General features: G+C 52.0%; 1 protein-coding gene across 5 annotated transcripts; it reads left to right on the top strand.

Annotated features, from left to right (window-relative positions):
• Cabp1 (calcium binding protein 1) lies at positions 1-26,804 on the top strand. 5 transcript variants are annotated; one of them, XM_085837062.1, is made up of 7 exons: positions 588-1,264; positions 13,998-14,177; positions 18,921-18,951; positions 19,642-19,785; positions 22,019-22,128; positions 22,337-22,484; positions 26,361-26,804. In XM_085837062.1, the coding sequence occupies exons 1-7, from the start codon at positions 671-673 to the stop codon at positions 26,384-26,386; spliced, it is 1,233 nt and encodes a 410-aa protein (XP_085693188.1). In that variant the 5' UTR covers positions 588-670; the 3' UTR covers positions 26,387-26,804. The 5 variants fall into 5 exon arrangements, with proteins under 5 accessions (XP_085693187.1, XP_085693188.1, XP_021018721.1 ...); XM_021163063.3 differs by lacking the exon at positions 588-1,264 and adding an exon at positions 8,814-8,931; XM_085837061.1 differs by lacking the exons at positions 588-1,264; positions 13,998-14,177 and adding an exon at positions 1-60.

The raw sequence follows: 26,804 nt of genomic DNA, 5'->3' as shown, positions 1-26,804 counted from the left end.
AGAAGCATAGCCAACGTGTCCTACCTGGAACTTGACCACCACCAGGCACTTCCGGGACAGGTAGCTGCAGCCAGATGCCACCTGGCTCCTCTTCTGTTGTGTCAACTGTAAATTCCGTGGCTGACTTGCTCGGGGCAATCCTAGTCTGGTGTACTCTATGGAAGGTGGATGGACGAGGCATGAATACACTCCTAGCTTTATCCTTCCAGGTCATCAGGCTCCTGCGTTTGTCTGGATGGTGTCACAGAGTGCCTGCATCCTGGCTGAGTCTCTAGCGTCCTGCACCCCTTTGGTCCTATTGCCAAAGTTGTTCTCTCTGGAAAGTGCACCCTTGCTTGACTTTGGGGGTGGGGGTGGGCGACCGGCCGATCCCGGGCATGGAGGGATCCTCAGGGCGTGATGATAAGGGGCTCCGCCAGTCTCCTTGGGGGAGGTTAGCCAGCCCCTTCCCTCGTGCTCACATTCAGTGCCGCAGCGCCCCCTTGGCCACCAGAGGCGCCCGGAAGCGGGACTCCCCGAGCGCGGGGCGGGGCGAGGGGCGGGGCGCGGCGGCACCTGGGCCGCGGGAGAGCCGGGGGTGGGCTCTCGGGGGACAGCTAGCTGCCCCCCCAGATCTGCAGCGCCGGCCGCCGGGAGCTCGAGGCTCCGGGCGCAGAGGCTGCGCTGTCACATGGGCGGCGGCGACGGGGCCGCATTTAAGCGGCCAGGGGACGGCGCCCGCCTGCAGCGCGTCCTCGGGCTCGGCTCCCGCCGGGCGCCCCGCTCTCTGCCCTCCGGGGGCCCCGCACCACCCCCGCCGGGCCATGCGAGCGCGGGCCCCGCCGCGATGAGCTCGCACATCGCCAAGAGCGAGTCCAAGACGTCGCTGCTCAAGGCGGCGGCGGCGAGCGGGGGCAGCCGGGCTCCCCGCCACAGCTCTGCGCGGGACCCCGGGCTGCGTGGCCGCCGGCTGCCCGGTCCCTGCCCCGGCTCGCCTCCACCGTGCGGGGACCCCAGCTCGCGGAGGCCCTTGTGCCGGCCCGTACCGCGGGACGAGGGCGCGCGCGGGAGCCGGCGTGGGCTGCCCCAGGCGCACTGCAGGCCCCGGGAGACGCTACCACCGGCCCGCGGGCGCGATGGGGAGGAACGGGGGCTGGCGCCAGCGCTCGGTCTACGGGGTTCCCTGCGATCGCGGGGTCGCGGGGACCCGGCTCCTGCTGGCACCCCCGAGGCGGACCCGTTCCTCCACCGGCTGCGCCCCATGCTCAGCTCCGCCTTCGGCCAGGTAAGGGCCGCGCCCCTCGCCCGCGCTCCGGGCACCGGCGCTCGGGACCCTACGGCGGCGGCGCGTCCCCGGCTCTGCTCGCTCTGCCCAGTCGGGGCGCACCTCGGCTCATCCTGTCCTCCCGCGGCCCTGGCGCTCCGCCACCCCCGTGTCTGATTCAGCACCCTGTGCGCTGTCCACACTCCGGGCCTCTTCCTGGGCGCCGCTCAGCCGAGCCTGCCTCGCACCTGCAGGAGCGACCTCCGCAATCCTCCGGGAGATTTTCCGGGGTCGTGAGCAGCGCTTGGAGCAGGTGGCGCCAACCCTCTCCTCTCTCTAGCCTCTGGCGACCCAGAGGAGCGAAGGGCTTGGAGTCTGAGCGGCAAAGGGGGAGGGCCTGGGAGTACAGCGAGTTGCTTGCGGATGACTTATACTAGCCGTGACTTAGAGTGTCCTCAAAGGTCTGGGAAAGTTAGGGGATTGGAAAAATGGGGAGGAGAAGAGATATCTGAACAGGCATGAAGGGTCTGTCCAGAGCTACGGCTCCATCTAGAACTTGAGAGTGTCTTCAAGGAAGATGGTATTCCAGGGATGCTATCTGAATGGCACTTAGGCAATTGTGGGATAAGACCCAGAAAATCCAAGCCTGGATTGGTGTGCCTTTTAGGGTTAGGAAGGCCACTAAGAGGTCACCGGTGACTCATTTTTGTTCCTCGCACGCCTTTGCCCGCAAGGATTCCAGTCAGCGGGGCATTTACAAACAGCTCAAGGCTACAGTGTGGGATTGTGTCGCAGGGGAGACAGGAACCCGTGAACTTTTGAGCAAAGCCAAGATTTCCTCTAGTTGGGAGACTGTAATTGAATCAAACTCAGCGAGTCAGTTCTGCAGAGGCTCAATCAAAAGGCTGGCATGGTTTCAGACGCAGGGGTCTAAGTGTTTCTTTGGTAGGATCTATTGCAAAGATAACCACCTCAAGCTCCCGGCTGGCTGTGCGGGGATCAGGAGGCCGCGTGTGTTTTTGCTTCAGAACTGCTCGCTTCTTTTCAAAATACTACTGTGCAGTGGTTAATGCAGGCGGGGCTCTGTCATGAAGGCAGCCGCACTTGGATTCGGGTTGCACCGGGACCGCTGTGATGCTGTGACGGGACCAGCGGGCACACGGCTTTGTTCCTGCAGGGAGCCCTGTTAGCGGTGCTCAGGAGTAGAGGTTTGGACGCAGGGCCCTGCGAGAGAGAGAGAGAGAGAGAGAGAGAGAGAGAGAGAGAGAGAGAGAGAGAGAGAGAGGGAGAGAGCGAGAGCCTGGCTACATGCCAAAGGAGATGCTCACTGCAGTGGTTTGCGTGCTCCAAGGAGCCGAAGCGTGTTAGGAGTGATTTGTGGGTCTGGACTGGGTTGTCATTCAAATGCTGTGTTGTGAGTGGGGAGCTGCGATTCACTCAGTTATTAAGCATTCCTTGAACACCTACTTTCCCCCGGCATTGGTGGGACACTAGGTGGGAAGAGTTAGGATTTGGGGCTGTTTCGGAGCTCTCGACCCAGCCGTTTGGAAAGTGCCCAGTCACCAGGCTGATTAGTCAGTTTGCCAGTGATCTGGCAAAAGGGCCATTGCTCCCTACATTTGCAACATTTGCTGGCAGAGGCCCTTGTCCGAGCCCCAGAGCCTTTCAACGACCTCTTCCATGTCTCAGCCATTAAGTGGAGACGATTCTCCAGCCCCCGGGTTCTGAAATGTCACAGGGTCACTTGAGTCACGAGGAGCTGGAAGGTCCCATGAAATATTTACTACCTCTCTCTGGAAGCTCTTGCCTCTCAGAGCCGCAGACTCTCTCCCCTTCCATCCCCCCTCCCCCCAGCACATTCAGTTTGAGTTTCCTGGTGATGACTCCTCTAAGGGATTTGTGGGGACAGGACCACAAACCCATCTAAGAGGTTTGTGTCAGAGCCTCCTGTCTCCTTTGGCTAGGAGGGAGTGGTTTCTCCTTGCTATCTCTCTCCTGCATTGAACATTCTGTCCTTTAAAGATAGGGTGGAGACTAAGAGAAGGCAAAATGGGGCCCTGAAAACAGAAAGTTCTAGGTGGATCCACTTAGGGCAAAGTGTATTTTGTTCACGCCGTTAACTTATTTATCAAAAATTTTAACTTTTTTTTTTAAACCTCAGGTGAATTAGGTGAATTGCTTTTATCTCATCAGGGCTTTTATTTATTTGTTTATTTAGAGAGAGAGAGAGAGAGAAGATCAATTATAGTGAATTGGGGAAGTTAAATGGTTTCTGCAGGCCTAGGTATAGAGAGCTTGGTCCACTGGGTATCACCAAGCCAGGGCTGCATCTATGTTGCTGTTGCTGTTGCTGTTGCTGTTGCTGTTGCTGATGCTGATTAACTGTAAGGCTGCACTTCTTCTGCTTGTAATAGCAGCAGAGAGAGCCAGGATTGGGCACACTAGAGGTATCCAGATAGACTCTCCACTCTCCACACTTGGGGAAATGGAAAGTAAGACACCTCACCTCCACACACACACCCCAGTGACAACCGGGAGTGTCTCTGCTGCCTGTAGGGAGGAGACACTGTGGCTTCAAGGCTGATGTGTGGGATGGTGGCTGGGAAAGGTACCAGATCCCTAGCTTCCAACTTTGTCACTTTGTATCTCTGTGACCTTGGCATCATTTTTCTCTCTGTGACAGTGGTTTCTTCCTCCAGAATTGAGAGTGGGGAAAAGCTGCCTTGCAGGGTTGTGATGAGGCTCACATGAGATGAAGGATATCAGGGGCCTGGTTCATAGTGAGCGCTGGCTAAAGAGCAGCCTGCATTCCTGTGACTGCCTTCATTAATAGTCATTAAAAGAGTGCCGAAGTCTGAGTAAACGCAGGGTAAGGGATGCTGCCTCCATGCTGGGCTAGAAAGACTTTTAAAAGAATGGGCTCAGAGTGCAATGTCAGCGACCTGTCCCTAGCTCTACCAGCTAAGGACATATCACCCAGATGCCCAGGGAGACTGTGGGGCGTGAAACACGACCTTGAATAAGCACGATATGAGATCTTGGGTCTTGGAAGACTATGGTATGAACACACCTGCTTTTGTTTTAAAGCTTGAGAAGAGACTAATGCAGATAAAGCCCCCAGCTCTAGGACCATCCTAGAGAAACATCTCTCTTGATGTGGAGGGACCAGCCCAGTGTCCACGCAACACACAAAAGCATCACAGTATTCATGAGTGACTCCTGGGTCTCCTCGTTCCTGTGGTACAGACAGAGGAGATGGGCCAGGGCCATGATGGCTTGGGCCCTGCGGGTTCAACCGCATCAGCCTGTGTGAAGTTGAAGATCAGGACTGTGAATATCCATTCCTGTGCTACCTGCTCTTTTCCGTTGCCTTTCCTTTGAGGCCCCGGATGAGGAAGGAGAAGGTCAGCCTGTGGTTCGCATCAATCATGATGTTAGGAGAGGCTGAGTCAGTGGACGAGAGTGTCGTCTGTAATGTCTGGATGTCTGCGATTGGCTTCGGCTGTTCCCCGGTGATCGGCAGGGCTACTCAAAAACTCTCAGTCTGGAATCCAAAATTGCCAGAGTCTGTCCTTGGAGGGTTGGCTTTATCGCCAAACCCCATTTTTGAAATGAGGACACAGGCTCCGGAGAGGGCAGTGCCTGCCAGAGGTCACATAGTAGATAAATGGTAACACCTGTCACCTGAGTGACACTGGGCTGGCCAGGAATGGAAGTCATCAGAGGTGTTCACAGGGTACCTCACATGCTGTGAACCCCAGGCCTCTCCCTGAGAGTCCCGGCACTGGGTTGTCACCCACATTCATATGCTGTTGGTTGATCTGGTGGAGACCTAAGACCAGCCACCCTCCTAAGCGGGGATAACCAGCAATGGGCTCAGCCTTCTCACCCTGTGATCCTATTATTCCATTCAGAATCCAAAGCAGGGCTCCAGAGGCCCAGGGACTTGCAGAGAATAAGAAGGGTGTATGTCACAAAGTGTTCTTCACTTCTTAGAGGAAACTTCCAAGCGTCAGCCTTGCTGCGTTTTTTTAAGGGAAGGTCAAACCTCCCGCCCCCTGCCCAGTTTAGTTTAAGGAAACTTTAAAACCCCCATATCTGGTCCTTCTGGGTCCCTAGCTGACCTTAAGACTCAATAATGTCCACCCCATTCTCATCCCAAAGCAGAATAAGACCTTGAATATTTGTACATTTATTTAAAATGTGTGTTTGCCAAATGTGGTGGTGCACAAGCTCTTGGGGGACAGAGGCAGGCATAGTTGTGTTTGCATGTATATGTGTGTATATGGGTGTGCATGTATATGCAAGTGTGTGCATGCACGTGTACATGTGTATGTGTATATGTGTGTGTGTACATGTGCACAAGTGTGTATGTGTGTGCATGGTTCGTGTGTGTGTGTGTGCGTGTGTGTGTGGGGGGGGGGGGGTCAGAAGAGAGCTTTCAGAAGTTGACTCTCTCCTTGTATCATCTGGGTCCCAGGAATCCTGATCAGGTTGTGAGGCTCAGCAGGAAGTACTTTGACTCAGTGCACAATCTTGCTGACTCGCAAGATGGGCTTTCTTTAAGCATTTGATTGGTTTTGCTGTCTTCTGTCTCCAGTTTCCAAGGACAGGGGCATACAAAGCCAAGGTCGACAAGCACCTGCTATATCTGAGACTGGCCTGCAGGGGGCAGGAGTCACCAGGGCTGAATAACTGGATAGGTGGATGCTGCGTTTGGCCCTTTCAGTTCGAGGCAGAGGAATGGGACAGGTTTTTGGTGCCAGACACTGGGTGGGACCTTTTGTGATATTGTTTTGTTAACCACACATAAAAGCCCAAAGGAGGTGTTGTTAGTATCTAAGGGACAACCTCCAGAAGTCCAAAGTGAATCAGATCCATCGCAATTCGTCTGACTCGGCATTCTATCCCTGGTACATCATCTTTCATATTTTTAAAAGGACTTATTTTTATTTTATGTGTATGAGTGTGTTTTCCCCCTGTGGTATGTGTACCACATGTGTGCCTGATGCCTTCAGAGCTCAGAAGAGGTGCATTAGATCCTCTGGAACTGGAGTTACAAAAGGTTGTGGGCATCCCCATGGGTGCTGGGAACCTACCCCGGGTCCTCTGCAAAAACAGCAAGCACACAGAACCACTGAAGCATTTTCCCAGCCACTCTCAGTGGGTCTTAATGCCATCTACAGGTTAGAGCTCCCCAGAGAGTCCACAGTCTCTGCACTTGGCTGCCCTATGCCGCCCACTGCACCAGGGATTTCAGAGCAGGGTCCAGCCATTTCTGTGTTTCTCTTTCTTCTCTCTCTCTTTCTCTCTCTCTCTCTCTTTGTTTTTTGTTTTTGTTTTGTTTTTGTGTGTGTGTGTGGTTTTTTTTTTTTTTTTTTTCAAGACAGGGTTTCTCTGTGTAGCCCTGGCTGTCCTGGAACCCACTTTGTAGACCAGGCTGGCCTCGAACTCAAAAGTCTGCCTGCCTCTGCCTCCCAAGTGCTGGGATTAAAGGCGTGCGCCACCACTGCCCGCCTGTATTTCTCTTTCTTAGCGTTTATCTGGACTATAGTTAAATAATTGTACTCCTCACTCTCTCTTGCCCACCTGCAAGGATGTAAACTCCCGTTGTTGTTGTTCCTCTTCATTGTTTCCAGAGCCAAGCACAGCACCCGGCACATAAACGCCGGGCAAACGATACTTCCTTCTTCCACTTGAATAATTACTTATCAGCGCCTATTATGTACCACAGGCTTTCCTGTATGCGCCGTATTAGCCAGACAGGGAAAGTCCCATTTTCTAACGGAGGAAACTGAAGCTCAGGAATAGAAGGGGATCACAGGCAGAGCCGGGGCTCAACCTTAGACCCCAGATCCTTTCCCATTCATCAGAGGCCATTGACCCAGACCCTGGACCAGCGGAGTGCTTCCTCTGAGTTGCTTTGCATTTCCGTTAGCGGTCTGCCCCTCCCCAGCTCTCTGGCATCTTTACTCTCTTTCCTGCCCTTTAGCTGTTCCCACCCAGGCTCCTCCTTTTGTGTTCGGGGTGTGGCTTCTCCCTTTTCCCCTCCTCCAGGAGTATGGGCCAAAAAAGGCATCAAGAAACTGCCTTGGCTACACCGTTCCCTGATCTACAGCGACACACAGCACTACAGCCATAGTGAACTAGCCAGCGACCTCCTTTTTAGCCTCCTAGGAGGAAGCCTGTGCCACCCACTGGGCAAGGAACCCAGCCATCTTCTCTAATGAAATTCCTGACCAGACATCCCAATGGACAAAAGTCCCTGGGAGAGGAAGCAGTCTGGGCTTGGTGTCTGCGATTGCATCAGGGGCCAGGGAGTAGGTCAACCTCCTGGTCTATCTCTGGCGCCCCCTGCTGGGGAAAAGCTGGCTGCACGGATAACAGGAATGCTTCTCTGGGTACCCGCCTACCACTGCCGCGCTCAAACCGGGGCATCTGAGGCATGAGAAGAATTCCCTTGCCAAAGCAAAAATTTGGAGGGACAAAGAACACCGAGTCATCTGTAAAGTTCCGACTGTGGGAACTCGGAGGACCATTTTTAAAAGGCAAACCTCCCTGTTCTGCACTCCAGCAAAGCCAGTGAAAAAGACCTTTAGGTCAGGATTGGGAAGAGGATAGGAAGGACCAGAGAGACCTTGGCCACGTCCTCTGTGCCAGCGCTGCCTTCATTCTCCTCTCATCAAGGCCATCGCTTGGCTTCCCGAGGGTCAGGAAGCCTTTCCACGGCAGAGGGAGCATAAGGAAGAAGCAGATGACAGCTGTGGCTTCAGCTGTGCCGCCAGCCCTGGAGCCTCATTCCATGTCAGCGATGAGGCAAGTGTGAAAAATGGAGCGTAATAGAGACGTCACAAGATCTCCCAGGCCCTCAACTGAGAACCACCTTGCTGCTCAGTCAGCTGGAATTGCCAGTGGCTGATGAGGCATGCTCACCCGGCTCAGTGCTCTCCAGACGGGGCTTATATCTCCCTGGGGTCCTGCGTGTGCATGCATGTGTGTGGTTAGTGTGGTGTGTGTGTGTATGTGCCTGTGTGTTCAACCATGCGTGCATGTGCGCAGGCTGTGAGGCACCCTGGCTTTGGGGGCCCAAACTAGCCAGCTTTCCCCTTCTGGATCTGCTGGCCTAATTCCCAGTTGCAGCTGCCACCTTGGGTCCCCCTCCCCAAGGCAATCTCCCTGCATATTTGGTAGCATAGGAAGGGAGGGGCTGAGGCAAGGGGAGAGACAGAGAATGGACTGAGCTCTAATGCTGTAATCTGATGTTGATGATCCTAAAGGCTTCCCAGCGCCAGTGCCCTCTGTGATCTACTCTCCAGGGGATTTTTTTTCCCCCGGTGCTATGTACTTTTTCCTTCTGCCTTTGGCTCCTTAAGAAACTGACCAGAAAGTTAAACCTAGAGACACAAACGCACATACAAACAAACCACCAGGAAAAAAAAAAAATCAGCAGGAGCAGACAGGCAGGCAGGCAGGCAGACGAGCACGCGCGCTCTGGCTCAGCTCTGTCCTGGAGGAAGAGCGACTGGAGCAGAGAGAGTCGCTGGGGTTGGCAGTGACCCAGACTGAGGTCTTCTGCCCCCCCCCTCCCCCAGAAGCCTCCTTCATGGACCCAAAGACCGCCAAAGGGGCTGTGTCAGCGTAGGATGGGCAACTGCGTCAAGTCGCCACTAAGAAACCTCTCAAGAAAGGTATGTTTTGGGAGCCCCCGAGTCTTGGTACTGGGGTTGCGGACATCTTGTTGCCTACCCCAGAGGGGATGAAGTGGGTGGGCATCTGATGTTCGTTAGGCTTCCCAGGGTGTCTGTCCAAAACTGTGTCCCTGTTCTGACTTCAAGACACCCTCCATCAGCAGATTCTTATGTTCTAGGGGGGCTCTGAGCTAAAGTTAGGGCTTAAAGGTGCCTGGGGTTAGGGGTGGGAGGTCATGGGGTCCCAGAAGGTCATATCTGGGATTCATGAAAGAGGTAAGCAAGAAACCATCTGACTTTGGGGCTTCAGGGCTATAAGATGAAACGTGTGGATTCTTAGGATGGCAGTGTACATATACCTTAGCATCTAAAGCATCGGAGACCCTTCAGGAGCAGACCCCAGGGCTCAGCCGGTCTGGGCTCCTCACTGATAATCTCTAAGTCAGCGGTTCTCAAACTTCCTAATGCGGCAGCCCTTTAATGTGGTTCCTCGTGCTGTGGTGACCCCCAACTATTACATTATTTTTGTTGGTTCCCCTTAACTGTCATGTTGCTACTGTTATGATTTGTGACGTTTGCCAAAGGGGTCATGACCTACAGGTTGAGAACCAATTATCTAAGTTTCGAAGGAACCGTATTAAGCAAGGAAATGTCCCCCTTTGATTGTATTTACAATAACTCTTGAGTCAGGCGTGGGAGTCAGGACTCATGGCCTTAGAACCCAGATGGCTTCTTTTGAGAAACACGGTGCCCGAGAGATATGTGGGTCAGGATTGTCCATGTCACTTTTCAGGGTGGATTTACTGCTTGTACGCTAGGACTTCTTTTGCAAGAATTCCTTGGAGAAAGCGAGTGTTCCCTCCCTCGGGCGTCTCCAGGAAGGTCTGGGTTATGTTTAGAGTGTGTTCTGCTTGGGCTCTGCGTATATTGCAGGCTGGCTGGAGTCAGGTCGTAGACTGATAAAGATTTTTGCCTCCAGTGTTTTCATTTGCCAAATAAGAAATGGGATTGCCAATCGAGGGGGCGGGGATTGGAGGGTCAGGTGACTCACCGAAGGTCTTGGATTGGCTAATGGAGCCTTCACTCAAGTCCCATCTTCCCCATTCCGCTTCTGACCTCTCAATTTAGGACACTTGGGGCTTTTTAGCCCTGTCGCCTTCCTCGTGTGGCTAAGCCGTTGACATCAAATTCCATTTAATCTTCGGCCGTTCCTTGGGCGGCTCGGGGGGTGGGGTGGGGGTGGGGGTCTGACGTTTCCATTGTGCCTTAGAGTCTGCCATTCTCTTAGAGGAGGCTTCTGCCTGAGAGGTGATCTGGGAAAGCGGAAGCTGATCTAAATTAGAGGATCCCAGGCAAATGCCAACGCAGAGGGATATGAATTGAAGAACAAGCCCTGTCCTCTGCCTCCTACCCTCTTCTCTTGAGTGCTTGAGCCTCTTCTTTCTGGCCATTCGATCTTGGACAAATTACTTAACGTCCTGAGACTTAGTTCCTTTGCCCATCAGCTGGGAATGCTAATGCCTATGTACATTGTGATCAATGGGGATCAAGCTCAGAGCTACACACCGCCCAGGCCTGATATGTAGCTCTTGTCTGTCTGTTCTGTTCTGCTTACTAGAAATAAGGGCTTACTCTGAAGCCTGGGCTTCCTTGTATGAGCCAGTGCAGCTGGCTGGTTTGGTGTGTTGTTGTTTTGTTATGTTTTGCTTTGCGTTGAGACAACGTTTTGCCATATAGCCGTGACTGGCCTGGAATTCACAATGCAGACCAGACTGGCCTCAAACTCATAGATTTCCTGCTTCTGCCTCCAAAGTCCTGGGATAAAAGGTGTATCACCACACCCAGCCCCAAGTATTTAACTCTTAAAATGATGGTGTGCTGTGCACAGCGCCAGATGTATATAGTACCAGACACGCGTTGGATGCTCACCATCATCCGAGGTAAAGGATGGAGTAGAAAATCGAAAGAGATTGGTGATCGTTACCGCTGCTTTTGTGGTGAGGTTTCTGTTTGTAGCCCAGGCTGGCCTGGAAATCGAGATTCTCTTGCCTTAGATGCTGCATATTAGAAATATAGTATAGACTTGAGCCACCATACCCAGGTAGACTTTATTACCCAGATCCTCATGCATGCTGAACCCTGTGCCTCTCTACACCACCAAGCCACAGTACAGCTGGCGAGGTGCTTAGTGCCCTGGCGGAAGTGATCATAATTCGTAGGAATCATTTCTTCTTTTGGATTATTGACAGCATATCTGCCATCTCACTCCCTCTTTTCTTCTTAACACTTCCCCTGGCTAGGTTTGCAGAGAAAGAAAGCTGGGCCCAGAGATAAGGATTTCTGAGGTCATCTGGTCGCTAGCAAACGGAGCCTGGGATTTGGAGCCTGCACTGTGTAAACTCGGGGCTGGCTGGCATTCTACGCACGCTTTTCCTTTCTCCCACTGTCAGAAATGTTATTCATAAATTCCAAAATATGACCTTCGAGATTGTCGAGTTCAACTCCCTACCCTGTAGAGCAGCTCGCCCCTCCTATCTCCCTTCACGTTGTCCTTGAGCCTGAGCAGATCGGGAGTTTTGACCTGTGTGCCCTTGGGCAGTTTGTTTGGTTAGAGAGCCAGAGGTCACTACATTCTCTAAAATTCTGGTCTCTCCTGGTTCCAGGCCAGGCATTCCTGGTCTCTGGCTCCGCTCCTTAAGTAGAAGCTGGGAAAATGGACAGGGTGATAGGTACCCTGCTTCTAGCCCTGAGCCAGGCAGGACCAGCCTGTCAGGTGCCATCCTCGCTGGCTGGGGAGGAACGGCTGTCTCCTGGGGCAACTTGGTGCCAGGCAGAGTTATACTCAAGAGATGCAGTGGAAATTCCCAGCCGCCACTGGCTCGTTCTTCGTGGGTGCAAATTCCTCTCCATCCTTCTCGTTTCTTTGCTGATTGGCAGATGTTCCCCCACTTCCCCTGGAGCCAGAAGTAAAAATGCCTTCTGGCTCCCAACATCTCTTCACTTGCTCTACCAACATCATTGTCTGCATTGTTGCCGTAACGACGGGCAAGTTCATTTGTTTGGCTCTTAATGTGTTTGAAACACTATGCAAAACGATCTATAGGCCGTAGCTTTCTTCGTTGGCTTACAAGAGCCTTGTGGATACAGATGATTAACACCCAAGAGTAAGGGAGGATGCTGGGGCACGGGGTGGGGATGAAGGGAGCTGTACAAGGTCACACAGAGAGCAAGTGGCAGATTCAGAGCTTCTCCCAAGATGGGGTCCAGAGCCAGCACACTAAACACTCCGAGGATTCTGTGCTCCTTGCCGCCTCCCCCTCCTCGGTCTGTGCTTCTCCTGAGCCAACGCGTGTGAGATTTGGCCAGAAACAGAAAGTCTGCTTTTCCACAAACATCTCCAGTAAGGTTACTTCCTGGAGCTAGTCTTCCATCCAGTCCCGGGCTTCTTTCTCACAGACCCCTTCTTAGAGGGGAGGGCTCTCTGGTCTTTGCCATTTCCAGCACAGGTTCAGAGGTGTAAGTGGAGTAGAGTTTCAAACTAGAATGAGCCTTGGTCTGTGGCCAGCCATCCCTTGTGTTCGGAGATTTCTTACAAGTGACCCTCCAGCCTTGGTCTGAGTCACTGTGTCTCCTTTGAGGAACACATATGCTGTTCTTCCTCTAGGTCTGGAAGGGGCCTAGGGTGTTGGAAGAGGTTGGAATCGAGTCTCCATCAACAGAAACCCCACCCCCATCCCCTCAGGCTTGGAAGAGAAGCATGAGAGGACAGGACGAGGGAGGCTCCAAGAGAACAGGCTTCCCCTGTCTATACCTGTGTGTGTGCTTAGCTAGAGGCAGCTAGTTGGGATGTTGAGTATATAGTTCTGTGTGTCTCAGACAGACAGCTCTCTTGGGAGTCCAGCTCTCCCGCCGTCCTTAGGAAAGTTCTGCTACAGGCTCCCACCCTGAAGAGAGGCTGTCCCTTGCAGGGCACGGTGCTGGACCTGGAGAGGCGCTGGAAATTCTGTGAGGCCTGGGTCCGGCCGGCCACATGTTGTGTCTGGAAAACTGCTACTGTCCTAAGGGGGGAAGGTCTGTGGGGGCAAGGCTGACTTTTTATAACTCTGTGGGAATCTTCAGGCTGGCCGGGGCCTGAGAGCACAGCTATATTTGGTCAGATGGCAAGGCCCCTGCCTCAGCCTCTGGAGTTCAAGGAGGCCAGCCTGGGCATGGAGCCAGGGAAAGAGGGCCGATAGGAAAGGAAAACTGCTGGAAGACTGCCCAAGTAGGCCTTCATGAACAGGTGGAGCCTGGGCACAGGTGGGGCTTGTCTGACCCACTGATGCTTTTTAAACCAGATTTGGCATCCGTTGGCAGGTGTGTACTGAGAGTAGTGCGGCCCATTTAGAGAGAGCACACTGCGTCCATTTTGCCCCCCTTCCCCCTCCCACCACTCACCTGCCATATTGGTCAGCAATGACACCAGTGTATGACCTCCAGTTAGGGGGACTTGCAGAAGCTGTTTGTTCTCTGTGTCGCCCCAACTCTGCACCGCTCTTCCGGTGGGGGAGGGGGAGGAGGGTATCCAGCTAGGGCAGGACCTGAGTCTATCAGAAGGCTGGGAGACAGGATGTAGGTACCAGGGTTGAGTTGGAACACTGGGGGGGGGGGTGGGGGGGGACATTTAGGGAAAGGATATGGTTCCGTGTTACACTCCTGAGTTAAGATGCTTCTCCCTCTGCGTCACTCTGAATGTCATGCTCACGAGTGTGTGATTCTCTGTGCATACGTGTGCGTGCGTGTGTGTGTGTGTGTGTGTGTGTGTGTGTGTGTGTGTTTGCGCGTGCGCACAGCCTATCTCAAGAATCACATCTAGCTCTCCACGGGACACTTCAGTCAAGGATTGGAATCTCCATCTGTTGGATTAATTACATATTCACCCCTGTCCGCGTCAAAGCGCTCAGAACGTCATCACGTGACTCTCATGGCTCTTCTAGAATCAACAGCCAGGCTAGGGCTGGGAGGGCCCAGGTGGACAGGGAGGTGACACCTCACCTCTTTCTTTATTTGCTTGGTGCTGGCTGAAGATGCGCCAGGAGGAGAAGACCAGCTACATGGCGGTGCAGACAAGCGAGGACGGGCTGGCGGATGGCGACGAGCTCCATGGACCACTCATGATGCTGGCCCAGAACTGTGCGGTCATGCACAACCTGCTGGGTCCCGCCTGCATTTTTCTCCGAAAGGGTTTTGCTGAGAACAGACAACCTGTACGTAAGTTGACGCGGTGCAGCCGGCCGAACCTGGCTTCACGTGGCGTGGCGTGGCGTGGCGTGAGGAGGTGCTGGGAAAAAAGGGGGTTTTGTAACCTAGCAACCCCAACTCTCAATCCCCCCTCCCCATCTGGTGAATCTGATTCTTGAAGTTTCTTGTAACTCCAAAGTGAGTCTGTATCAGCCAGCAGGAAATGATTAAAGCAGGGGACTGGAGAGATGGTTTAATGGTTAAGGGCCATTAACAGCACTGGCTGTTCCTGTAAAAGACCTGGGTTTGCCTCCTAGCACACGCTTGGTGGCTAACAACCTTCTGTGACTCCAGTCTGGGTGGGGAGCCAATGCCCTCTTTTGACCTCTATGGGTACCTGGCAGGGGTGGGGGTGGGGTGGGGGAGGGTGATCCGATGTCTCTTTTGACCTCCTTGGCGATCAGGCATGCATGCCATACACATATATTCATGCAGACAAAACATTCATACACATACAAAATAAAATAAATCTTTTTTTAAAAAGTTTTTAAAAATGAAATAATAAAATCAGAGGCTGGAGAGATAGTATTTGATAAAGGGTCTGAGTTTAGCTCCCAACGCCCACTAAAAAGCTGAAGATGGCGACGGGTGCTTGTTATTCCAGCGCTGAGGAGTCAGAGACAGGAAGATCCCTGAGACTCACTGGCCGGTCCCGAACCAGTGAACCTCAGGCCCCAGGGAGAGACACTATATATATATATATATATATATATATATATATATATATATATAATTTTTTTTGAGACAGGGTTTCTCTGTGTAGCCCTGGCTGTCCTGGAACTCACTCTGTAGACCAGATTGGCCTCGAATTTAGAAATCCACCTGCCTCTACCTCCTAAGTGCTGGCATCAAAGGTGTGCGCCACTACTGCCCAGCTGAGACACCTTGTCTTAAAACATAGGTGAATGGGGCAAGGGATGGGCTGGCCAGGTGGCTCAGTGGTACTGCGCTTTCGGGGGGTAGGGGGAGGACCTGGGTTCAGTTTCCAATACCCCTATCAGGTAGCTCACGGTTGACTCTGAGTCCAGCACTATGTATGGAGATTTACTGCCATCTTCTGGCCCCAAGGGGTCCTTCACTTATGAGCCTATATACGCACAACCCATACTTTTTTTTTTTGTTTGTTTGTTTTTGTTTTTCGAGACAGGGTTTCTCTGTGTAGCCCTGGCTGTCCTGGAACTCACTCTGCAGACCAGGCTGGCCTCGAACTCAGAAATCCACCTGCCTCCCAAGTGCTGGGTTTAAAGGCGTGCGCCACCACCGCCCGGCATGCACAACCCATAATTAAAAAAAAAAAAAGGCGGAAGGCCCCTAAGGAACATCTAAGGCTGACCCCCATCCTCCACACTCGCACACCCCTGCACGCGCACCTGCGCATGCATAGATCAACAAGCATCTGCGATTCGCTGAGAGCCTTACAATGTGCCCACGGTAGGCTGAAAAAACATGCTCGTACCCAAGAAAGTCAACACTATGTGAAGTGTTTTGGTGGATTGTCTCTCAGAAGTCCCGATTCCTCCCAGAGGCAGGGGCTTTGGTCGTCCTCCATTCCCTGGTGGGGAGACTAAGTCTGATGCAGTAACACATTTGAGGTCACACTAGCAAGTGTCAGAGGCAGACAACCTCATTCTGCGGTCTCTGAGCAACAACTCTGTGTTCTCAGACAGTCTCCTGGTCCTCCTGCGCTGTGATAGCCAGTGTAGGGGCACCTATCACATGTGACCTCCAGGGATGTGGCTAATGAATGGAGTTATTTATTTTACTTCATTTTGATTGCAAGCTGTTTTGGCTGAGGGTTGAGCTTGGAGTGGGGTCTTGAATATGCTAAGCATGGGTTCTACCCTGAACTATATACCCCACCCAGCCCTCCAATTCAAATATAAGTAGCTGTGAGTGGTTAGTGACTGCTGCACTGAACAGCTTCTAACAGGTGTCTCGAATTGTCCCAGAGCAGCAAGTATTGAGGCTGTTATGGCTACAGATATTTGTAGATCACATGGACTTAATTTCACATGCTAAATGCATGTTTTGAGGGGCGCACGCAAAGTCCCTACAAGGTGCATACTGGCATTCAACCGTGTTTCAACTTTAGAAGCAGGAATGACTGTCAGCTAGGAGGTAGCAGCTACAAGCTTTAAACCTGGGTCTGTCTGACTCTAGGTTCTCAGGGCTTCTCCTAACTGCACAAACTGGGGAGAAAACATACACGTGCCCAAGGCTGCCTGCCCCCAGCTCAGGGGTGGTACATATACCCGTGTATAACCCTAACTACTCCAGAATACAACCCTGACCCCTGACCTGCATGGGGCTAGCTAGGGGTCAGACGGTGACCCTGGGAACAGCCACCAGGGCTGCTGTCGCAGGCTCACTGTGACATAGTGCGTTGCTTTGCCTCTCCTCGGAATCTGGGAGCAGGAGTGGACAGGTCTGTGGGGAGGGTCTGCGGTGTGTGCATCCTTCCCAGACCTGCAGAACTCAGCCCTGGAGGGGCGGCAAGCTGCTCAGGGTCTGGGGACGGGAAAGGGCTAACTCTAGTTACGTCCGTAGCTGAGCCCACTGAGTATACTTTGTGCACTTGTGCACACAGGCATACAGTCTGCTCCCCTTTTCCTTGTGTTCCCACCTTTGAGGATTCACGAAACAGTGGATCAAAAAGTAATATTTTAAGGACTGGCATCTGAATCTGGCGAGGTGGCTTGGCAGGTAAAGGTGCTTGCTGCCAAGTCTGACGACCTGAGTTCGATCCCTAGGACTCACATGGTGGAAGGCGAGAACTGACTCCTGCAAGTTATCCTCTGATCTACACACACACACACACACACACACACACACACACACAGACACACAACACCGCACAATAAATTTTTTCAAACTTTGCATCTGGGCTGGAAAGAGAGCCCAGATGCTTGCTGTTCTTGCAGATGACAGTGAGTTCAGACCCCAGGGGATCTGATGTCCTCTTTTGGCTTCTTAGAGCACCAGGTGTGCAGGTGGTGCACATACATACACGTGAGCAGGAAGAACACTCATACACATCAAATAAAAATATGTCTTTAAAAACATTTAAGTGAATAAAATCATCTGCATCTGCCCTGAAAATGCACAATTATTATTATTTTTGTCCTCATTTCCCAAATAATACAATGTACCAACTATCTGCATAGTATTTGCATTGCATATATAGAACAAGTCATCTTGAGGTGATTTGAAGTATACTGGAGGAGGTATGTAAATTATATGCAAATCAGCATGCCATTTTATGTAAAAGACTTGAGCATCTCTGGATGCTGGCATGCCTGGGGTTTCTGGAATCAATCCCTCGCTGATAGTGAGGGATGGCTGTGCAATTATTATCACATACTGGTGATATAATATATGGAAATACACCTTTTTTGGCCACCCAGGAATGTCCAGGAACCTGTATTTCTGTCTGGGAGCAGGAGTGACCCTCGTTCTGTGTACAGTGGGCCAACCTTTGAAGGGGAAAAATCTCTGCAGTCATGTCACATCACAGAGAGCAATTCTTGCCCCTCAACTGGAAATGCCCCCTGGGAAGAGCTGAGCTATCTGTAGCCTGCTCCTTACAAACTCGCATCCACTCTGAACATCAACCTCAACCTCCCTACTGGACGTGATCCTCAGACCCGAGTGCCGTTGTCTCCAGTCTCCCTGGCCTCCACCCTTCTTGGCTCCACACTGACTGAAATGACCTTTGTGCACAGCTGAGATAGCCCACACTCACTATGGCAATCCCAGTATACCTGCCTGTGTTAATGATATGGGAGCCAGTGCCTGCTGGGAGCCTCCTTAGGGTAGCCAGACCTACCCCATACTCTCTCCACCCTAAGGCAGAGAGCAGAAACATGGCACCCATACCTATGCTGAATTGAGAGTTCCTGGGCAGGCCTGGGGTGATGGCCGCCATTATCAGAGGCCTACCAGGCAGGCCTGGGTGATGGCCGTCATCACCAGGGGCCTATCCCACGCTTCCTCTTAACTTGTTTTATTTTTTTGGAAACTTCTCTGGCAGCAGGTTTAATGCCTGGGTGCAGGGTTTCTTTGGCTCCATGTGGAGATATGTGCCCTGCTGGCAGCTGCAGGCATGCAGCTTTTGGACACTGGCAGCCCCCAGGTCCTATACTGAGTCATAATGGGCCAGGTACGGACCTGGGGTCACATCAGGGAAGGTGAGGGCAGTGCCCAGGAAAATGGACACAGTTCCAGCCCTTCCTTGCATACCCTGAGCCCCTTTTCTTCCCTTGGGGTTGCCTGAGTGGCCCCTGCCTGCTCTCCTCCTCTAGCAACCCCCATCTCCCATGGCATGCAGGCCTCTGCTGCCAGGCTCCTCCTGGTGTCACTGGGTGTTCTCTTCCCTCTGTGGTGACTTCCCCAGGCCCTATTTTATTTACAGGTTTCTGTCTCCGGACCGGCTCTGTTCCCAACGCATTCTTGTGTCTGGAGAAGGCAGAAGCTCCTTGGTGGCCCAGTCTTTGCAGGGACTATCGGGTGTGGGACATCTCTGCCAATGCCACTCTGGTTCTAAGACTTGGGGACTTCGTATTTTTCCCTCAAGGTCCAGACAGACCTCTGCTCCCCTCCTATCACCTCCCCCCCTACTGTCTGCTGCCACTGGATGCCCCCATTAGATGGGCATATTGCAAGTTCTAGATCCCTTGCTGCTGCTAATGTGACATGTTCTCTTGTTTCAGGACAGATCGTTACGACCAGAGGAGATCGAAGGTAAAGTCAGACTTACCGAAAAGGGCTGCTCAACTCTCTTTGTGTGGGACGTGGTTTTTGGTTTGGTTTGGTTTGGTTGTTTGTTTTGTTTTCCTAGACAGGGTTTCTCTTCATAGCCTTGGCTATCCTGGATCTCACACTGTAGACCAGGCTGGCCTCAAACTTAGAGATCCACCTACCTCTGCCTCCCAAGTGCTAGGGCTAATGGCATATGCACCACCACACCTAGCTGTTTTTTTTGTTTTGTTTTGTTGGTGTTTTCAAGACAGGGTTTCTCTGTGTAGCCCTGACTGTCCTGGAACTCACTCTGTAGACCAGGCTGGCCTTGAACTCAGAAATCTGCCTGCCTCTGCCTCCTAAGTGCTGGGATTAAAGGCATGTGCCACCACTGCCTGGCTGTGGTTTGGTTTTTTTGAGACAGGATTTCGCTACGTACTCCTGGTAGAATAATCCAGCCTTGAACTTAAAAAGATCCACCTGCCTCTAAGTATTGGCGGGGAGAGAGGCAGATTCTCTTGGAACAGTCCCTAGCACAAAACAGGGATCATTTTGTAGAGAGCCTTGGTCAATGCCAGAGGGCTAGGGGACTCCGGGGTCCTTACCTCTCAGAGCTGGCCCTGGGCTGCCTTTGCTTTAACTGTTCTTTGGGTCCCATCTCTGACCACATCTGCCCCTGCTCCCTTTCCCCAGAGCTCCGAGAGGCCTTCCGAGAATTTGACAAAGACAAGGATGGTTACATCAACTGCCGGGACCTGGGGAACTGCATGCGCACCATGGGCTACATGCCCACCGAGATGGAGCTCATTGAGCTGTCTCAGCAGATCAACATGAACCGTGAGTTGCCGCCGCCCCCTCCCGATTGGCCACACGGGCCTGGGGTCAGCTATTGTATCTCGTGTTCTGTGTTTCCCGACACAAACCCGCTTGTCTTTTCTGAGCCTCAGTTTCTTCCCGTGTGAATCAGGGTTGTAAGGAGACGGTAGGAGTAGGTTAGGGCGTGAGGTGAGCAGCAGCATCCTAAAACGGGGCTCACAGTAAGAAGTAAAAGGGATGCTGTTGGTATCACGAGGTCCTGTGTCTTTATCTGGGTTCTACAGAAATGAGGATCTGAGTTTGAGGCGTTTGTCACATAAGGGAAGGAAAGTGCAGGGGGGAACAGGGAACTGGGAAGGAAAGGGAAGGGAAGGGAAGGGAAGGGAAGGGAAGGGAAGGGAAGGGAAGGGAAGGGAAGGGAAGGGAAGGGAAGGGAAGGGAAGGGAAGGGAAGGGAAGCTCCCACACAGGATAGAGTCACACTAGCTGCTGCACCCCTGCAGCCCCTGCAGGGGGCACTGGAGCATAAGCCAACTCATGGAGTTGGTATGGAGATGGGATATAGCTTGGTTGGTAGAGCGCTGGCCTAACATACTCAAAGCCCCGGGTTTGGTCCTAAGAGCTTGGAGCTCCTAAAACCAGGCTTGGTGGTACATGCCTGCAGCTCACGGATTTGGTTAGAGGAGTTTGGTCAGCAAGCTCCAAGGACCCTCCTGTCTCCACCACACACACACACACACACACACCCCAACCCCCATGCTGAGAGCACACCTGGGAGATGGAGGGGCAGACATTCTAGATTGGGGCTGGCAAGATGGTCCCCAGATAAGGGCAATGGCTGCTCTTCCAGAGGAGGACGTGGGTCTGATTCTCACAGCACCCACATGGAGACTTCTATCTCCAGGATGGTGTGAGCCCTTCTTCTGGCTTTGTGGGCACCAGGCATGCATGTGGGACACAGACAAACATGTAGGTTAAAAAAAAACCCATGCACATAAAATCGAAGTTCAAGGTCATCCTCAGCTACATAGCAAGTTTGAGGCCAGCCTGGGCTACAGAAGGCTCTGTCTCAAGGAAGATGATGATGGTGGTGATGGTGGTGGTGGTGGGGATAGCGGGGGCATGAGGGTGGGGTGCTAGGAGGAAGCCAAGCACAACAGTATGTGCCTGTGATTCCAGCACTGGGTAATGGAGAAAGAGAGGGCTTGCTGACCTACTACAGTAGCTGAGTTAGTGAACTTCCGGTTAGTGAGAGACCCTGCCTCAAACAATTAGGTGGAGAGCAGTGGAGGGTTGTCGTGCCTGACATTGACCTCTGGCCTTTATAGATGCACATATGCCTGCCTACACATAGGCGCATGCACACATACACAAATGAACACTATGCTGGGGTCTCCCCACCCCCATCCCTCCAGACCACCTGCTGGATTTCCTCCTGCTGCAGTCAGTCCTCATTGAAAGTTGTAGCCAGGGGCTGGTGAGATGGCTCAGCAGATAAGAGCACTGACTGTTCTTCTGAAGGTCCTGAGTTCAAATTCCAGCAACCGCATGGTGGTTCACAATGAGATCTGATGCCCTCTGCTGGTTTGTCTGGCCAGCTACAGTGTAGTTATGTATACTAATAAACAAATCTTTTTAAGAAAGAAAAGAAAAGCCGGGCGTGGTGGCGCACGCCTTTAATCCCAGCACTCGGGAGGCAGAGGCAGGCGGATTTCTGAGTTCGAGGCCAGCCTGGTCTACAAAGTGAGTTCCAGGACAGCCAGAGCTATACAGAGAAACCCTGTCTCGAAAAACCAAAAAAAAAAAAAAAAAAAAAAAAAAGAAAGAAAAGAAAGTTGTAGCCAGCAGACAGGTGGGCGCCCTACTTCCTTCCACCTGCCGTTGGAAGTCGAGTTTGTATTTGCACAGCTCGATTAAGTAAGGCTTGGAGCGGGTGGCGCAGGTCCACGGAACTTCTGTCCTTTCTTCCTCCGAGAGCATCTTGGCTTCTTCATCTTTGACATTCCTCACTCGGCTCTGTTGCCGGATGCTTCTTTCTCCTGTGCCTCCTCCTGCCCACTTTGTTACTCTCCCCTTTTCCGGCTCCCTGGCCACCCCTCGAGTCGTTTCCTGACCAGCCCCTTGTCTGAGGTCTGACCTCATTGACCTCGGTCACAGCCGGACCTGGAGGTGGAGGAGACGGAGGAGGCTGCTTAGTGAGAGATGGGCAGCGCTTGGGTTGAGAGTGGCTCAACCCCTTCTTCTTTTGGCTCCAGTGGGTGGCCACGTGGATTTTGATGACTTTGTGGAACTGATGGGCCCTAAACTCCTGGCGGAGACGGCAGATATGATTGGTGTAAAGGAGCTGAGAGACGCCTTTCGGGAGGTGAGTGATGGGTGGTGACAGGCAGGAGTAGACGGGGCTCAGTCCCAACCTCGGGATGACTATAAAGGATTCTAAATCCTGGGTCCTAGTCCTAGACCGTGGGAAGGGGTCTTGGATAGGGAAGGAGCCCTGACATAGGGGGAACCCTGCTCCGTGTTGGGGTCCGCCGCTCATCCATGCAACATTCTCTCCCTGTCACACTCTCCAGTTTGATACCAACGGTGATGGGGAGATAAGTACGAGCGAGCTTCGAGAGGCCATGAGGAAGCTCCTGGGTCATCAGGTGGGACATCGGGACATAGAGGAAATTATCCGAGATGTGGACCTCAATGGAGATGGACGAGTGGACTTTGAAGGTAGGCGGGCTTGAAAACGGGTGCAAAGGGAGCCAGCCATGGAGCCCTCTAAGCGCAGGCGCACTAGGAAATCACCAATCCCACCTAAGTTTCTGTGCCTTGCTCCCCACCCCGCCTTGCATTTCTTCCATCGTATCTGTGTATACGCCAATCCATACCTATCTCAGTCCGTGTATCCATCTACCTGGCTATCATTCATACTTTTCACCCGTTTCATTTCTTCATCCGTCCAGGTGTCTGTTCAATTTGTTACCATCTCTAAAAGCCGTCGGTACAGCATCGATCCGTGCATTGATCGGTTTGTTCTGTACCCATTCTCTTTCGACTATACATCCAGCCATGCGTACGTCTCGGTACCTGGGCTCCCACCCACATCTCTCCCCCTATGCTTCTCTGGTTTGTTCCTCGCAGCCATTGATCTGTCTGTCCCGTCATTTCCCCTTGCTGTTTGTATCCAGCCATTCATATATTCATCCACCCTTGTGGTCAGTTTTCCCCAACTGTCTCTGTTCACCCTTCATGCTGTTCTCTGAGCATCACAGCTCCTCAGCCTGACCATAGGCCTCTGACATCTGACCACAGATCACTGTTCCAACCACAGCATCTATCTATCGTTCCTTCACTCTGAACTGCCCAAGACAAATGACCCTGTGAGACCTTTCCGGGAATATGCTGTCCTTTGTGCCTGGTACCCTTTTTGCATTTGGGTTGAATCATTTAAACTGCATTTTATCTATCTATCTATCTATCTATCTATCTATCTATCTATCTATCCATCCATCCAGTGTGTGTGCTTCCACACACATTCCATGGCATGAGTGTGAAGGACAACCTGCAAGAGATGGCTCTTTTCTTCCATCAAATGGGTCCAGGGGATCAAACTCAGGCCTTCAATCTTTGCAGCAATCACCTTTACCTCCTGAGCCATCTCACCCACCCTTAAGTGAAATTCTACTTATTTTCTAAGACCCAGTAGTAGACTCCTTCCCCCATCCCCACCCCCTTTTGCAGACTGAGCCTCCTCTTTTGTGACCTCCATACAGGTTCATCCCTGTACCCGATGCTGCCCTGATAGACTTTGAAATTTGAGAGGAGAGTAACTTTGTGTTCTTTATCTCAACATTTCTTCACAATAAACACCTCACACCTCACACATAGATAAGATTCACTAGATAGCTTTCTTTCTTTCTTTCTTCCTTCCTTTCTTCCTTTTTTTTTTTTTTTTTTTTTTTTTGAGACAGGGTTTCTCTGTGTAACCCAGGCTGTCCTGGAACTCACTCTGTAGACCAGGCTGGCCTCAAACTCAGAAACCCTCCTGCTTCTGCCTCCCAAGTGCTGGCATCAAAGATGTGCGCCACCACTGCCTGGCTCTTTCTTTCTTTCTTTCTTTCTTTCTTTCTTTCTTTCTTTCTTTCTTTCTTTCTTTCTTTCTTTCTTTCTTTCTTTCGAGACAGGGCTTCACTCTGTAGCTCCAAATAGCCTGGAACGCCCAGCCTGGGGTTGGAACGATCCTTTCAAAGAGGCTGAACATCAGGAATCCTGAATGTCAGATATTTACATTCTGATTCATCGCAGTAGCAAAATTACAATTATGAAGTAGCAACAAAAAATAATTTTAGGGCCTGGGATCATCAGAACATAAGGAACCATTTTAAAGGGCTGCGGCGTTAGGAAGTTTGAGAACCACTGGCATAGACCAGGCTGGCCTCAGAATCGGAGATCTATCTGCCTCTGCCTCCCGAGTGCTGGGATTGTATATGTGAGCCGATACACCTGCCTAATCAGACAGGCATTTTTTTTTTAAAGATTTATTTATTATTATATGTAAGTACACTGTAGCTGTCTTCAGACACTCCAGAAGAGGGCGCCAGATCTCGTTACGGATGGTTGTGAGCCACCATGTGGTTGCTGGGATTTGAACTCTGGACCTTCGGAAGAGCAGTCGGGTGCTCTTACCCACTGAGCCATCTCACCAGCCCGGCATTTTTTTTTAAGGAATCCATAAAACTTGCAATCCTTTATCCTATGTGTACCGTGTGCTTGTCATAGGTAGCTTAACGTGTATACCTCTCTGTTCTCACGATGCTATGGCCTGTACTTCCACCACTTCATATTAAACAGTGAGAACATCGAGGCTTACTTAGTAATAAAGCTCAAAATCGTATAAAAGCCAGGCGCGGTGGCACACGGATCCCTTTTGATCCCGACACCGGGGAGGCGGAGAGAAGTGTCGCTCTGTGAGCTTCAGGCCAACTTGATCTACACAGAGGGTTCCAGGACTCCGGGGGGTGGGGGTAGGTACATGGACAGACCCTGTCCCAGGACAGACACAATTGCCTGGCTGTTGGAAGGCAGAGTTGGGATGCAGACCGAGATCGGAGTCAGCTGCGCATGCGCAGTCCCATCCTTGGCACTGTGGAAGACAGAACGGAAAAGTAGCATTCATCTTATACTCTAGGAACTTACTTCTGGGTGGAGAGCCAGGATGGATGCGTGCTGGCCCGTGCCCAGAACACAGGGGTCAGGAGGTCAAGGGAAAGAGTGACACTGGGCGGAGAGGAGCCTCTATGGTCCAATCTAGAAACTCTGCTAAGCGCTGGGGAGATGATCTGGGATTTAACAGCACCTGCTGCCTGGCAGAGGGTTCAGGTTGCACACACATTCCAGGCCCATCAAGTGCCTGCTACTCCAACTCCAGGGCACCTCGTGGCCTCCTTTGCCTTCACCACACACACACACACACACACACACACACACACACCACGCACGCACACTCACAATTAAAAATAAAGATAAGGGGCTGGTGAGATGGCTCAGTCGGTAAGAGCACCCGACTGCTCTTCTGAAGGTCCAGAGTTCAAATCCCAGCAACCACATGGTGGCTCACAACCATCCATAACGAGATCTGGCGCCCTCTTCTGGAGTGTCTGAAGACAGCTACAGTGTACTTACATATAATAATAAATAAATAAATCTTTAAAAAAAAAAAAGATAAGGGCTGGAGGGATAGCTTGTTGGTTAAGAGCACTGTCTGAGCCGGGCAGTGGTGGCTTGTGCCTTTAATCCCAGCACTCAGGAGGCAGAGGCAGGCGGATTTCTGAGTTCGAGGCCAGCCTGGTCTACAGAGTGAGTTCCAGGACAGCCAGGGCTACACAGAGAAACCCTGTCTCGAAAAACCAAAAAAAAAAAAAAAAAAAAAAAAAAAAAAAAAGCACTGACTGCTCTTCCAGAGGTCCTGAGTTCAATTCCCAGTAGCCACATGGTGGCTCCCAACCATCTGTAATGGGATCTGATGCCCTCTTCTGCTGTGTCTGAAGAGATCAACAGTGTACTCACATTCATTAAATAAATAAATAAATAAATAAATAAATAAATAAATAAAGTCTCCTTAAAAAATAAAAATAAAGGAGGGGATATTTATCCCAGTGAGTTGAAGGTGTATATCAGCATAGAAGCCTGAATATGGATATTTGTGGCTGCTTTATTAACAGTTGCCAAAACCTGGACACAGCCAAGATGTTCCTCTGTAAGCGAATGGATTAAAAAAACAAAATACACACACACAAACAAACAAAAACTCAACCAACCAAACAAAAACCCATAAAACTGTGATATACCCAGGGGGCTGTGCTGGAAATATCAGGCTGGATCAGACGTGGGGAGCACTGTGAGGCCACCCACTGGGGAGGAGCTGCGGGGATGTCTGCATGGGTCAGACTTGCAGACCAGAAGCCCCCAGAGCTTCCTTACAGAGATGGAGCATGGAGGTGGGGTACAGCGCAGCCTCGAAGCAGGGGTGATGAGGAGGGGCCCAGCCCCAATGTCCTTTGCTGGCTCTGACTGCCACTCTCTCCGCCCGCTCCTGTCCCCTCCCAGAGTTTGTCCGGATGATGTCTCGCTGAGGCCTCCGAGGGGCTCCTCCAGGTCTGTCAACTCCCACAGGCGGGGAGAAGAGCTGAGCTCGCCTCACCCCCGCAGTAGCTGCAGAGAGCCCAGGATGTACTGGCGGATGGGGCCTGCCTGCACCCTGGGGAGGTGCCCACCCCGGACCCCCCACCCCTCCGCACTGTGAAAGACTCACAACTCTTGCAACTGGAAAAAGGGGGCGCCCGCCGGCGAGGAGGCCACAGTGCCAAGCCGGTAGAGGACATGCAAGGCGCCAAGTGCCATGTGCCCAGCCGCTGCTGGCTGGGTGGGCCAGGGAGCCCACCAGCAGACCCCACACAGCATGTGTGCCCCAGGGCAGAGCCTCTCAGCGCCCTCCTGATGCCTGTCCCAGCTCGCCTAGCCCTTTGATCTCAGAACCAATAAAAAAAAAAA

Source organism: Mus caroli, unplaced genomic scaffold, assembly GCF_978045245.1.
Source record: "Mus caroli unplaced genomic scaffold, Mus_caroli_1 scaffold_4, whole genome shotgun sequence".
NCBI classification, from domain to species: Eukaryota; Metazoa; Chordata; class Mammalia; order Rodentia; family Muridae; genus Mus; species Mus caroli.
Note: the sequence above shows the minus strand (reverse complement) of the source record. Positions and strands in the feature narration are given on the sequence as shown.

Excerpts from the sequence above, each read along its gene's own strand:
- Cabp1 (XM_085837062.1), top strand. The coding sequence starts at position 671 with ATGGGCGGCGGCGACGGGGCCGCATTTAAGCGGCCAGGGGACGGCGCC. Across the intron at positions 1,265-13,997 it reads TCAGCTCCGCCTTCGGCCAG|ATGCGCCAGGAGGAGAAGAC; the intron begins GTAAGGGCCGCG and ends TGCTGGCTGAAG. Across the intron at positions 22,485-26,360 it reads TGGACGAGTGGACTTTGAAG|AGTTTGTCCGGATGATGTCT; the intron begins GTAGGCGGGCTT and ends GTCCCCTCCCAG.